The 13909-nt window shown below is 31.6% G+C and overlaps 4 protein-coding genes across 5 annotated transcripts; 3 read left to right on the top strand and 1 right to left on the bottom strand.

Moving 5' to 3' along the window:
• Positions 1-242: 242 nt before the first annotated feature.
• LOC125076848 (calcium load-activated calcium channel) lies at positions 243-1592 on the top strand. Its single transcript, XM_047688563.1, has 5 exons — positions 243-461; positions 597-674; positions 964-1138; positions 1222-1362; positions 1449-1592. Exons 1-5 carry the CDS (start codon positions 401-403, stop codon positions 1543-1545), a joined length of 552 nt encoding a protein of 183 aa, XP_047544519.1. The 5' UTR covers positions 243-400; the 3' UTR covers positions 1546-1592.
• Positions 1593-1740: 148 nt separating this feature from the next.
• On the bottom strand, positions 1741-4437 carry LOC125076846 (FAD-dependent oxidoreductase domain-containing protein 1-like). Its single transcript, XM_047688562.1, has 6 exons — positions 3826-4437; positions 3430-3733; positions 3004-3340; positions 2338-2563; positions 2010-2124; positions 1741-1915 (listed from the first exon to the last, which is right to left on the bottom strand). Exons 1-6 carry the CDS (start codon positions 4093-4095, stop codon positions 1776-1778), a joined length of 1392 nt encoding a protein of 463 aa, XP_047544518.1. The 5' UTR covers positions 4096-4437; the 3' UTR covers positions 1741-1775.
• Positions 4438-4656: 219 nt separating this feature from the next.
• Positions 4657-5390, top strand: LOC125076905. The gene is made up of 2 exons (XM_047688640.1): positions 4657-4919; positions 5147-5390. Exons 1-2 carry the CDS (start codon positions 4657-4659, stop codon positions 5388-5390), a joined length of 507 nt encoding a protein of 168 aa, XP_047544596.1.
• A 1014-nt stretch (positions 5391-6404) lies between these two features.
• On the top strand, positions 6405-12459 carry LOC125077357 (ATP-dependent RNA helicase DHX33). Of its 2 annotated transcripts, none has more exons than XM_047689282.1 (12): positions 6405-6547; positions 6876-7085; positions 7341-7563; positions 7778-7962; positions 8039-8114; positions 8208-8395; positions 8710-8883; positions 10026-10150; positions 11106-11230; positions 11326-11490; positions 11567-11695; positions 11820-12459. In XM_047689282.1, exons 2-12 carry the CDS (start codon positions 6907-6909, stop codon positions 12114-12116), a joined length of 1866 nt encoding a protein of 621 aa, XP_047545238.1. In that variant the 5' UTR covers positions 6405-6547; positions 6876-6906; the 3' UTR covers positions 12117-12459. The 2 variants fall into 2 exon arrangements, with proteins under 2 accessions (XP_047545238.1, XP_047545237.1); XM_047689281.1 differs by having other exon boundaries at positions 6405-6776.
• Positions 12460-13909: the final 1450 nt, after the last annotated feature.

The following is a 13909-nucleotide window of genomic DNA, read 5'->3' as shown; positions in this document are numbered from 1 at the left end:
TATGATTATTCTCGTATAGAAGATAGGTAAAGTTTATTTTCATCTTCCTCAAAATTAAATTATCTCGCATCTATATGTTCAGTCAGTACAAGTCAGCTGCTTTATTGTTGTACCATTAACGAAAGTATTATCTGTGCTGACTTGGCAAGTTGGCAAAACTGGACTGTTAAATTCTGTCATGTGCACAATACGATATGTGTACGAAAAAACCAAAGTCAATGCTCACTTGAGACACTTGACATTGACAATCTGACAGTTGACACTAGACAGGAGACTAGAATTGATTGAAAATGATATTTTAATATAAGTGTTCGCATTACATACATTTCAATTTTGTAGAATTTAAGAAATCCTTGTATTATACTTACGTGGCATTGGCAATATATTTAAATTTACCAATATGTGGGGCGATTCCTTGTTAATAGTCTTTATTTCAATATGCACTGCATTTTTAGGAGAAGGTATTAATTCCCAATATACTCAAAACATACTTTTCAATTGCTAAATAAGAACTGAATAGTCTTATTTAAAGATTATGGTCATTATTATTTTACCACAGGGTAAATTACACAATAAATATTTTATTATTTTTTCAGGATTGACCTGGATTTTAGTATATCGAACCGAAAAATACCAGAAACTAAAAGTTGAAGTTGAGCGCCAAAGCAAAAAACGTAATTATATTTTAAATTTATTAATTGGGAAAATAAATGTCTCGTCTGTAACAACTTGAAACTTATTCTTCATTTTATGTTCAATCAATATCACTAAAAATAGTTTCATATTTTGTAGCTTTACTAGAATTTTGAAATGCTGTCGGATATTTCTGCAGCTAAGCAAATGTTTTATTAATAAATGTTGTTGTTTTGCATCTGTTTCTATAAGTTTATTTATCTGATATTCTAACTAGTGATAAATTATTAAATTAACAGAAATAATAACAAAGTTTTGTATTACATGTAGTGGAAAAGCGGAAGGAAGCACATGGAGATTCTTTAGATAAGCAACATAAGAAAAAAATTGAACGAGAAGAAGAAAGGCTTAAAAACAACAATAGAGATCTTTCTTTGGTTAAGATGAAGTCAATGTTTGCAATTGGTTTTGCATTCACAGCATTGCTGAGCATGTTCAATAGCATGTAAGTAAAATTTACATCATATTAATGCTAAAACTTGGTGATTTTTTTATATAACTGATATTTGAATTTTTGTGTATATTTAGATTTGATGGAAGAGTTGTTGCTAAGCTCCCTTTCTACCCTATTTCCTGGATTCAGGGATTGAGTCACAGAAATTTACCAGGAGATGACTACACTGATTGCTCATTTATATTTCTTTACATTTTATGCACTATGAGCATAAGGTAAGATTTGATAGTTATTACTAACTTACTAGTAAATGACTAATAGGATTGTTTAAAATTGAATATACCATTTTTTTTATTTACAGGCAAAATATTCAAAAGCTATTAGGATTTGCTCCATCACGTGCAGCTTCTAAGCAAGGAGGTGCTTTATTTGCAGCCCCACCAGCCCAATTTAAATAGAAAAATTCAGTAATAAATATATGATTAAATTGAACAAAAATTTTAATTTATATAATAATTGTTAAAGATTTAGCATTTTTTTTATTTGGTTAATTTAAAAAAATGATATGGTAAATAATGAAATTACCATAATTGTTTTCTTATACTTTAATTGACATACATTGATTTATTGTTTGTTTTAGAAATAAAGTATGTAACTAAACTGTTTTAATTTATTATTTCATAACATTCTAATATACATTGGATTCTATCAAAGGTTCATCTATTAATATTCTATCAAACCCAAATCTTGATAGATCAATTGTTGTAAACTGACAATCTATAATTAATTCAGCAACAGCTCTACCAATTCCTGGAGAATGTTGAACACCTGAAAAGAATATTTAATTTTATTAATAAATAATGATAGATAATTGGTTGATTGTATCAGTAATAATAGATAAACAAAATACATAATATTTTACCTTGTCTACTAAAGCCTGTTGCAAAAAATAGATTTGTGTGGTATGGGTGAGGGCCTAAAATACCAGTGTCATCATAGGTATTACAATCAATAAAATCTGTTGAAATAGGTTTAACCTGAAAATAACAAGTTAACATAAATATTATTAAAATAAGCAACTTTTAAGAGACTAAAGAATTAAGTAATAATATATTAATTATAGAAATTTACATAATTTAATCAACTTAAACCAAAATATAAACAGTTCCATACATTTATCTTTTAAAGATTTACTATTTGTGTTTTTATTGTTTATTAAGTATATAATAGCCATCGAAACTTTACTTTACCTCGGACTTTACACTTTCTGGGTATCTATTGTGTAATGAAGAATAAAGAATATCACTGTTAGATATATTTTTGTCCTGTTTTATAAGAGGAATTTGCCCACATATTAATTTTTTTTGTAGTCCATCTCTTTTTAACCATAAACCACTGGTATCCATTATGAAAGGAGTATTTAAACCAAATGACATTCTGCTACCTTCATTTTCAATTGAATATACATTGTACTCCCTGGAAAAAATAATCAACTCTATGATTTGATTTATATTTAAGCAATAAAATACATCTTATTTATTTGCATCATCATCATATTTAAGTGCAAATAAAATACATCATATATTTTATTTTTAAGGTTCTTGCACTAGGTTAAAAAATGGTTATTTTTAATTTGCTAAGTAACAGAATGTAGCAAATATTAAGGTCAATATAAATAAAACAAGTCAACTATTTATCAAAAACAAATTTGGAACTTTAAAAATTTAAAAGACTTTCTAAAATAGACAAGAGAAAAGTTAATAAAAAATATAATAATAATAAAAAAACAATAGGCCAATAGCTAAAAATAATCATACATTATTTAAAAAAAAAATGCACAATAAATAAACATAAGAATAGTTGTGTATTTCATCTGCTTATTTTTTTATTTGTGTTAGTTTTCATATATATCTTACCTCTTTTCAATTGGCAAAGGCACAGACAATAGGCCACCACCTGTCCCAATATTTGCCAATTTTGCTACAGATTCTGAATCAGAACCAGCAGCTACAACACAAACTGCAAACTTTAAAAATATTTCTTGATTGTCCTCAGTTCTGTACACTAGTCTATTAATTTTTTTAAACGACCCTGGTGCAACACCTTCCATTAAAATATCTTGTTGAGGATTCATTTCAAAATCAATCACTTCCGATTTTAAATAAGTAGCACCAAGTTCCTGTGTTTTTTGTATTAATCCTTTTAACAAACTTTGTGAGTTGAATGCACCTTCTGATTCTTTACTAATACAACCTGTGAAATTATATTTTTTAAATAGTAATAGTTAGTAATATATAGTAATTCATAACATACTTATATACAAATAATAATTAAAATATTACCCAATTTAATATCAGATGTGTTGATCCACGGATACAGTCTCTCTATTTCTTCAACTGTTAGTATTTTGTTACTTATACCAAATTCTTTTTGCAGTGAAACATTTTCCTCCAACTTAGAAGCATACTTTTCACTTGCAAGTATTAAAGTACCATGTGGTTTAAATTCAATATCCACATCTTCTTTCAAATTTTTTTTTATATTTCTCAAAAAGTCAGCACTATATTGTGATAAATAAATATTCTCAGGCAAAGAGTAATGTTGAGTAATGATTCCATGGGAATGCATGTTCTGGCACATTTCATACTAGAAAAGTAATAATTATTACATAGATATGCATATTATTTAATTTACCATTCATGTAAATAGATAGGAATTCATGTAATAGATATACTTACTGTAGTGTCTTTTTCTATAACAGCAACAGATAGCCCCTCACCTGCTCTGTTTTTTAGCCAATATGCTACAGAGGATCCTATAAAACCACCCCCTATTATAACAACATCTGCATGTTCAGGATAATCAGACTGTTGTTTAAAGCCTGACTTTATTTCGTTATTTATTGTATCCCACGTTCTTGTAAATGGATTTACAAATTTAGCATAGTTCCGATTAGATAATACGATATATTTTTTAATATTTTTAGTTAAAATTCTCGAAAAATTCATGGTTATACTTAGAATTTAGCAGTAACCTTTATAATTCGTAAATAACATATCTTTCTAAATATAAATAAAACTTTCTATGTAAACCATAAAAGTTTAATGCAATTTTAAAATTCTTCAACACTAGGTTAGAATGTTCCTTATTTATATCTATCAATTATATTTCACGGCTAATATATTGCATTTCAACGTATTGATTATATTCTAATTAAAAGCTGTCGTTAAGCCTGGGCTGATTCTAACAGCTGTCATGTATTATTGATATAGTATTATTTGATCGATATTTGGTAATTCTTGATCTCAATTTTAAATTGTTTTCATATTTAATGAACTAAATAGGCTAAATAGCATCCTTTGACAAATGAAAATTGACAATTCTTGACATATATTTCTTGACATAGTTAGGTAGGTACTAAAGTTATGTTTTAATTTTTAAGTAGAAAATATTTATTTACGCCATATATAAAACACCTTGTTTTATATATGTTAAAATTATTTTTTGTAATTCTAAGAATTACGAAAGAGAAAGAAAGATGATCGAGATATATAACACATATCAAATGCATGAAAGATGAGGCTGGTAAGGTGTTATGCAGAGATGAGGAAATAAAAGAGCGGTGGAAGATTCATTTTGAAAAGCTTATGAATGAAGAGAATGACTGGAATGGAATACTCCAAGAGGCACAAGTAAATAAGGGATTAGTAAGAGAAATAAGCATGGATGAGATAATGACAGCAGTCAAAAGCATGAAAAATGGGAAGGCTTTGGGTCCAGGTGACATACCAGTTGAAGTATGGAAGGTGTTGAAGACTGAGGGATATATATGGTTGACTTTATTTTTCAATAAGTTGTTGCATGAAGAAACCATCCCTCAAGAATGGTGCAGTAGTTCGCTAGTGCCCATCTTCAAAAATAAAGGGGATGTACAGGATTGCAACAACTATAGAGGGATAAAGCTCATGTCACAAACTATGAAAGTATGGGAGAAGGTAATAGAGAGAAGATTGCGAAAAGAGAGTGAAATTACCCAAAATCAGTTTGGGTTTATGTCAGGTCGAGGGACAATGGACGCTGTTTTTGCACTTCGCCAATTTTGAGAGAAGTACAGACGTGCTCACAAGAACCTGCACATGGTGTTCTTGATCTCGAGAAAGCCTATGATAGGGTGCCTCGTGAAGTGTTATGGTGGGCATTGAAAGAGAAAGGTTTGCCTGGGAAGTATGTGGAGTTAGTCCGTGCTATGTACAGGGGATCCTGTACCTACGTCGGATCGTCTGCCAGTTCAGTGTGGCTGTAGGGTTGCACCAAGGGTCGCCTCTAAGTCCTTACCTCTTCCTGCTGATTATGGACGCTCTAAAGGCGGACATACAGGAGGAGGCACCCTGGTGCATGCTTTTTGCTGACGACATTGTACTGGTTGGTGAATATGGACCTGAGATCCAGAGCAGATTGGAAGATTGGCAACAGAAACTGGAGAATGAGAACTTAAGGGGAATACGGGGATCTATAAGACCATGGTCAGACCTGCTGTTCTATATGGATCAGAGTGTTGGGCTATAAAAGGGATGACTGAAAGACAATTGCATGTGGTGGAGATGAGAATGCTGAGAGAAATGTGTGGTGTTACGCGAATGGATTGAGTAAGAGGAAGTTTGAAAGTGGCACCGGTAACCGAGAAGCTATCTGGAAACCGGCTCTCTTGGTATGGGCATGTTATGCGGAGGAATGAGGACCATGTCGTGAGAAAGGTTTTGAGAATGGATGTGGATGGATATAGAGGTAGGGGACGACCCAAGAAACGATGGATGGATTGTGTGAAAGACGATATGGTTAGAAAGAATGTTACTCGTGAGATGACGTCTGACAGAAGAGTATGAAAGAAGAAGACATGCTGCGCCGACCCCAAGTAAAATTGGGATAAGGGCAGGAGGATGATGATGATGATAAAAACACCTTGTTCTTAAGATTAGTGGCGGTGATAAAAATCTTTAAATTATTTTAATGTTATTCTGTTTTGCAACCGTAGAAAAAAGCTTTATATAGCTTTGATTATGTTTACGCATATGTCAAAAAAAAAAGTATAAAGGTTTTAAAAAAAAAACTTTGTTGCAGTGACCGCATGAGACTTTTAATCATAAGCGTTATATCATGGGTTCTTTAGATGCTCTTATAAATTAGGGTTCAGTTATCTTTTTTATCGGAATTTTGGTTCATTAATTCGATTGACCAATATAATAATGATATAAAATCATATACAAAGAACCTTTTTTTGCTCTGGCAAAACTGGCCCTAGTAGTCATGACTTCTTTAATCTTTAGGTTAGGTTTTTATTTATGTTGTGCAAAACAATGTGATTCTGGCATGTTACTGTAGTAGTTAGAATAAGGGACGATATTCATATTTTAATTAGTTTAAGTTATTAAATTATCATGGATTCCAAATACGCTTCCGTCGGTAAGGAAAAAGAAAATAAAAAATCTTTTGAAAATAATAGCCTTCATAAGGTTAAAAAAATGAAATTGTGTTATGACAATAATGTCAATCCAACTAAGGAAAATCAAAAAGAAAGTGATGTAAATGGTGTGAAACAGAATAATGTTCTGAATAATAACTCGTCGAATGATATACCTGAAGACATTCAGGCAGTAAGAAAAACGTTGCCTGTTTATGTGGTTCGAGGAAGGTAGTAATCCTAATTTATTTAGACATAAATTATATCAAAAATATGTGTCTACCAATTACTTTATTTGTTGTATTAAAATGATCATAATATTATTTGTAGACTATTGGAGGAAATAAAGAAACATAATACCATGATAATCATCGGGGAAACCGGCAGTGGAAAGACAACACAAATACCTCAACTTATTTATGAACAACAATTAGAGAGTAAATTTGTTATAGCCGTAACTCAACCTCGCAGGGTCGCTGCCATAACATTGGCTTTACGAGTAGCAGCTGAAATGAAGACTGAGATTGGATCTATTGTTGGGTAAGTGCTAATTTTGTTTCTTGTATTTGAATAAAAAAAAATGGAAAAGATTTTTAAGAATCTGTATGAATATTCTGTAATTATTAAAAAAAAGGTTAATCATTAATTTGCATGTTAATTTTTTTTTTAACACTACTGGTCAGTCATCTTTTTTAATTGTCATTAAAATGGGTGAATCATTTCACTCGCAATTAACACAAATAGTTATATTAAGTTTACAATTATATAGTACTTACAGTATATTCCTCTTTTTAGATATTCTGTTAGGTTTGAAGATGTTACAAGTCCTACAACTAAGGTGAAATATTTAACAGATGGTATGTTACTCAGAGAGGCTGTGGCTGACCCATTGTTAAAAAGATATTCTACTATTATTTTAGACGAAGCCCATGAGCGAACTGTAAATACTGATATACTTTTTGGTATTGTTAAACTAGCTCAGAAAGATAGAAAAGAACAGAAACTAAATCCTTTAAAGGTAAGTCTATTTTAACTAATAACTTGTTTAAAATGTATTATTATATTTCTAATCAGTATCATTAATAATGCATTAGTATTAAATATTGACTTAAAAAAGTCATTGTCAAACAGAGGCTAATGTACTTTATTCTAATATAATAATAAAAAAAGTTTATTTAGTTGTAAATAAACACAAATTTTTCAGAAAATTTAGTCTAAAAAACTCTTGGCAGGTGATAATTATGTCAGCGACTATGGATGTTGATGCTTTTAGAAACTTTTATGACAAATGTCCAGTCATATATTTGGAAGGACGGACTTATCCAGTTACTATTTACCATTCTAAGATGAGACATGAAGATTACCAGTATGCTGCTGTTTGTACGATATTCCAACTGCATGCAACTACACCTGCTAAGTATGTTTTTTTTACCTAAACATATCATATCTGAAACATATTTTTTAAATGTATTTCATAAAAAATATTTTTCCAGTCATGACTTCCTGGTTTTTTTAACGGGTCAAGAAGAAATAGAAACAGTATTGACTAATATCAAACAAATTGCAAAAGTAAGTTAGAAGTAATTATGATAAAAGTAAATTTAATAATATTAGTATTGAAACAAAAATATTTGTGTAAGTAATACAGTTTTAAAATTTCAGGAGTCCCCAGGACCTCCAATCAAAGTTTGTCCATTATATGCAGGATTACCTGCATCAAAGCAGTTGCAAGTTTGGAAGAAAACACCTCCTGGCATGAGAAAAATTGTCTTAGCGACTAATATTGCCGAGGCATCTGTTACTATTCCACAGATAAAATTTGTAATTGATACAGGTGTTGTTAAAGAAAGGTAAACATTTGTAATATTAATATATCATGAATTTTACATTTTCTTTTTATTCTATTCTATTGTTTCTCAGTGTATCAGTAATAAAATTTATAATAATAAATTAACAAATCATTTTTCAATTTATAATATAGTTCTTAGTTCGAGTCTTACACAGATATAACTACTAGTGTCAAAATATTCAAAATTATAGTACTTTAGAAATAATTTGTTATATTGTTATATTTGCAAAGCACACCAGGCGCGATTGTTACTTGCAAAACAGATGAAAAAAAATCTTTTTATCTCAACAACTGATTTGGTGTGATTCGCATCAGAACGTGGTGTACGAGCACGGGCGCGGAGCGGCTGGCAGTGCGCGCGTGCTCGCAGGCGGCGGGCTGGCAGCGCGCCGGCCGCGCGGGCCGCACGGCCGCCGGCGCCGCCTACCGACTCTACACCGCGCGGGACTTCGCGGCGCGACTAGCACACAATGCGCCTGAGATTGTTAGGTATGGAAAAGCCTCCTAACATTTATACTACGTTCTGAATTTTAATATTTATTGCATTTGCGCATATTCTACGAACATTCTAACTTTTTAAAAGGATTTTTATTGGTATAAAAATCTGTAATTTATATTTTATGTAATGTGTATTTTTCAAAACCCGCGGAATCGAGGTAAAGGGATGGGGCTACATGTTAACCCTTGATTTTGTTTATGTCAATGAACAAGTCGACCTAAAAAAAAAAACTACAATAATAGAGAAATTTAATAACGCGCCGACAAATTTCTTAACCAAACAGAAAATTCATTAAAAAAGATAAAATTACTGTTTCTGGCAAGTTACCTGTTTAATTTGAACATGGTCAAGAAGCGATTGACGACGACTCTGACGGATGGACTCTAAAGGCCACGGCAGCAGATATCGTTAAAAACGTTGAAAAATTAGTATTAGAAGAGCCTGAAAGAGAAATAACTCGAATGCTCGATTTCTTAATTTTAATTGTTTAGAATATGTTTCACGCGTCGTACTTTTACAAACCTTTTGTGATTTCAAGTGGAGTACTTACTGCATTATAAATAACTAAAATTAATATAATTTTTGGTACCCTTTAGCCGCTTTGAAAATTATGAAATGTATGTAGTTCTAGTTGTTATTTCATTTCATTAAAAATGTCTGTTATTGTTTTGTAGATAATCATTTTTGAAATTACGGCTTGTATTTTTTCTCCATACGACAACATATATATATATATATGTATACATATATTAACGGTTATTAACGGTCTAATAAAGTTTATTAACGGTCTATTGTTCGTTACTTGCTATGATCTCATATTATCTTGCTCTTGATGGGTAAAATCCAGTTATTTTATTTATTACCTTATTATATTTTATTACTATGGGTATGGGTATTAGCGACACCTGAAAGTGTACGTTCCGACTTGGCTTCGAGAAACTGTATTAGCAAATTTCTCTTTGGTGGAGATACAACATTTATATTGCCTTAACTTACGATATGAGATATTTATAATGTTCATAATATACATACAATTAGATAGATAGACAGACGAAGTACAAAGTGTTTGTTTTATGAAGTAGGGACCTTAATAGTCGAACAGGGGATAACAGATCTTTTTTCTTCAATATAGATGTCCTTTGACGTCATCGATGTTGATGTTAATTGCAACTGGAATGGATCCTAGCACGTTCCCATTAATCGACTCGCCACCGAGGGACTCTACACAAGCTTCATTACTTCTCTTAAAAGAATTAGGTAAGCAAAATTAAAATTACATGCATGGATACATTTAGAGGAACGCACAAAAAGGAACTTAACATAAGCTAATGCTTATTTAAGTGTTATTTGCGTTAAGAGGAATTAATAATGATTAAAGATAATATTTTTAAATAGCAAAAAGTTTAATAAATAAGAGGAAATATTTATTCGTGATGGCTAGAACGCGTGCATCTTAACCGACGATTGCGGGTTCCTCATCAAAGGGAGAGGAGGCTAAGGCCTAAGGGCTAAGGCCCAGCAGTGGGAAATTTACAGGTTGTCAATGTTGACACTGACGCATGTTGGAACTTCGTTATTACCCTTAATAATAGTAACCAGCGAAATTTTGCGATACACCAAGAAGAAATGTTTTGTTATCACTATTGAGTTAGTTATTTAACTGTTGTTCACTATAAATGGAATTAATATATAGTAGTTATTCGGCAAACTCTCTACTCCTACATTGCCTTCTAGCTTAGTGTAAAATAATTATATCCAATATTCCACTATTTAAATTTAATTGCCTAATCAAAGGCCTAGACATAGACAATTTTACTACTTTTTGATGACTTGATATATTTCTGTAAAGAACATATTCAATATTATTAAGTCGCCTTTTTTCATTTCTCTAATGTCCACTATTGTAATTGGTAAACAGTTTCTAAGCCGAGCTTGAGTCGAACATATTAAAAGATTCAACATTTGTATATTATTTACTAAATACTAGTACTATAGTACTAGCGATTGGACGGATCGCCTTCGCATGGGTGCAGTTTATCAATGAAGTAAATGATACAATTTATATACTATTGAACTCAAGAATAGCATAGTTTTCTACCAGTCAAAACATAAATTGAATGATTAGTTTCATAGACTACCGATTACATACAAAAAAAAAATACCTTTGTAATATTGTTATAGATAAAAATAAAAATATTTCATGAAATTTCAGGTGCCATAGATAATGAGAACGATCCTAAATTGACAATTCTAGGAAAGAAAATGACTGCATTTCCAATTGATCCCAAGTATTCTAAGGTACTTTTATGCGCTCCGGAGTACAATTGCTTAGAAGAGGTAACATTAAAACAAATATATTTAGAAAATGCCTACATTTTCAAATAAAATACGTTAAATTTTAATATATCTGTTCAATCGCTTAAATGTTCCAGGCTCTGAGTCTGGTAGCGGTAATGTCCAGCGAAAATGTGTTTCACACGCCATTACACAAAAGGGAAGAAGCTTTGAAAGTAAAACAAAAATTTATATCGCCTCTAGGAGATCATATCACGCTTCTGAACGTGTATAAAGCGTTTTGCAAGGCGCCGCTAAAAAAAGTATGTAAGAAAAGTTATGAAACTTATGTCGTCGCAATTTATTTTGTTTTAATATTTGTTATTATGTAATTTGCAGCAATGGTGTAAAGAAAATTATCTGAATCACAAGAATTTGTCATATGCATATGAAGTGCGATCTCAACTTCTCTCGGTGTGCCAACGATTAAATTTACCGATCACAAGCTGCGGAACTGTTCTGGACCAGGTTAATAATATAAGTTTTAAATCTTAATAATAATAAATAAGCATTACTAGCTTAATTTTTTTTGAATAATTAACTGTTGCTTACTCATTTGGAGTAACTTGTAAAATCGTCGGTATTGTTTCAGTTGTTAAAGTGCCTTCTATGTGGCCTGTTCACGAACTGCGCGTGGGCGCGCAGCGGCGCGGGGGGCGCGGGCGCGGGCGGCGCGGGCGGCGCGCGCTACGTGACGAGCGCGGGCGCGGCGGCGGCGCTGCACCCGGCGGGCGTGCTGCACTGCGCGCGCCCGCCGCCCGCGGCCGTGCTCTACACGGAGCTGCTCCACACCAAACGCTCCTACCTCGTGACCGTCTCGGCGGTGCAGCCGCAGTGGTTGCAACAGGTGGCCCCAGAATTTGCTCGCCGCTGCCGATCGAATCGGTGACGATGACGTAATATAAAAATAATATGAACTAACGTTTTGCGACTACGTGCTATGACCGGGTCCTGTCTCCTGTGTCTCGTTAAAGATTAATGATTCAATATTAAGTTTTGACGTGTATTTGTTTAAGTAAATTGAATAGGCTCTATGTAATTATTGAATTGCCAGTGACATTGAAGTTTAACTGATAAATAATTTCACCTTATAAGTAAAACTTTAGGTTAATTAAACATATATTTTTGTACTTTCTCCAAAATATAGAAAATATAATGTTATGTACATAATTATTTTTAAATTATGTTCATATAATTATATCCTGTAAATTTGTACCAAATATATTTTTCACCTGGCGCATAATTGTAATCTTACTTACTTCCTTACTTAGGATATTTTGACAGTATTTTAATTTTGAGAATAGTGTTTGCTTTCAATTATATCAGATTTTTTATTTGGAATGTGACTTTTGGAATCACAGTAGTTAATTAAGACTCGTGGACCATTGATGCCCCTTTTGCGGAGTTGTAGTACTTAAAGTACGTTTTAAAATAAATTGTAACGTAAATTATTTTACTTTTACAATAAAAATTTCCTCTGAGTCACGTTCTAACCGACTTAGTTAGTTCACTTTTTTTGTGCGCCAGTTGTTTATCCGTGGAGCAGACTTTTTATTGTTTGACCTTGCGTCTAAAAATGTTATCCTGTCGTAAGTTCAAAAGTTGTATAGTTTTAGTTTAAGACTGTGTAATCTTGTTTTTTTTTTAATAATCATAATGTACAAATGTTACTTATTTTGGAAGTTATCACAATAAGCGCGATCTAAGTTAGCAATAAATCTAAAAAATAACTCAAGTGGCAGTTTTTAAGAACAGAAGCGTTTGCCATAATTTAGTCCACCGATGCGTAAATGTGTTATAGGAATACGATTAGTGTTTTCGTATATATTTGCGAAAGTCTCACAAAAAGTAACTTCAATTAACTAACTTAGATTACGCGTATTGCAATAGTTAATGTATTTTATTATTCTGTACTTGTAAAAAAGATTAAAATTCAATAAACATTTTACTGGTTTATAAGTGTTAAAACTTGTAAGGTATAAATAAAAAAAATAATCTATGACGTTTGTTCTTTGATTTGATTATTTATTTAGTTACATAAAATATATTTTATCCTTGAAAATTCGCAATGCGCCTTCACACTTCACAATTCACTCAGTACGTACACTTATTCTTACTTGAATTTTGACATACAAGAGAATGTTAAAATTCTACCATCGGTGCGGAAATAAATACCTCTAACCTAAGATAAACCGTCGAAAGAATCGCAGTGGAATTTTATTTTTATCTCTAATTTAACGATTATGGATTTCCTTACAATAACAAATACATTATTTTTCATTTGATATAGACTGGATGCGATCATTTCATCCCCAAAGCGTGTATCGTCAAAAAATCATTAGTTTTGTAATATCCTTTAGCACAAAAACGTTTTTTAACGATTCTTTTAAATTGTACAAATAAATATTTTTAAGGATTTTTGGAATCCTGTTGTAAAATGTCTATATTGCAAATTACATGTACGTTACAATAGCTGGAAAAATCTTTATTTTTACGTCTATAATTCTTTATGATATATGTATCGAGACATTCATTATTTTAATTAATATCTTAAAGAGTATTTTGGACCCAGTCCAATAAAAATCTGCAGACGCTTAAATATCCAAGGCTTCTCCATTTGTACGCAAAATTTTGTACATCTTACAATCGAAGTAGTAAATTTAATACAATTTGCGTTTTTAC

Source organism: Vanessa atalanta, chromosome 3 (genome assembly GCF_905147765.1).
Source record: "Vanessa atalanta chromosome 3, ilVanAtal1.2, whole genome shotgun sequence".
NCBI lineage: Eukaryota > Metazoa > Arthropoda > Insecta > Lepidoptera > Nymphalidae > Vanessa > Vanessa atalanta.
This window is presented reverse-complemented; position numbering and strand designations above follow the sequence as displayed.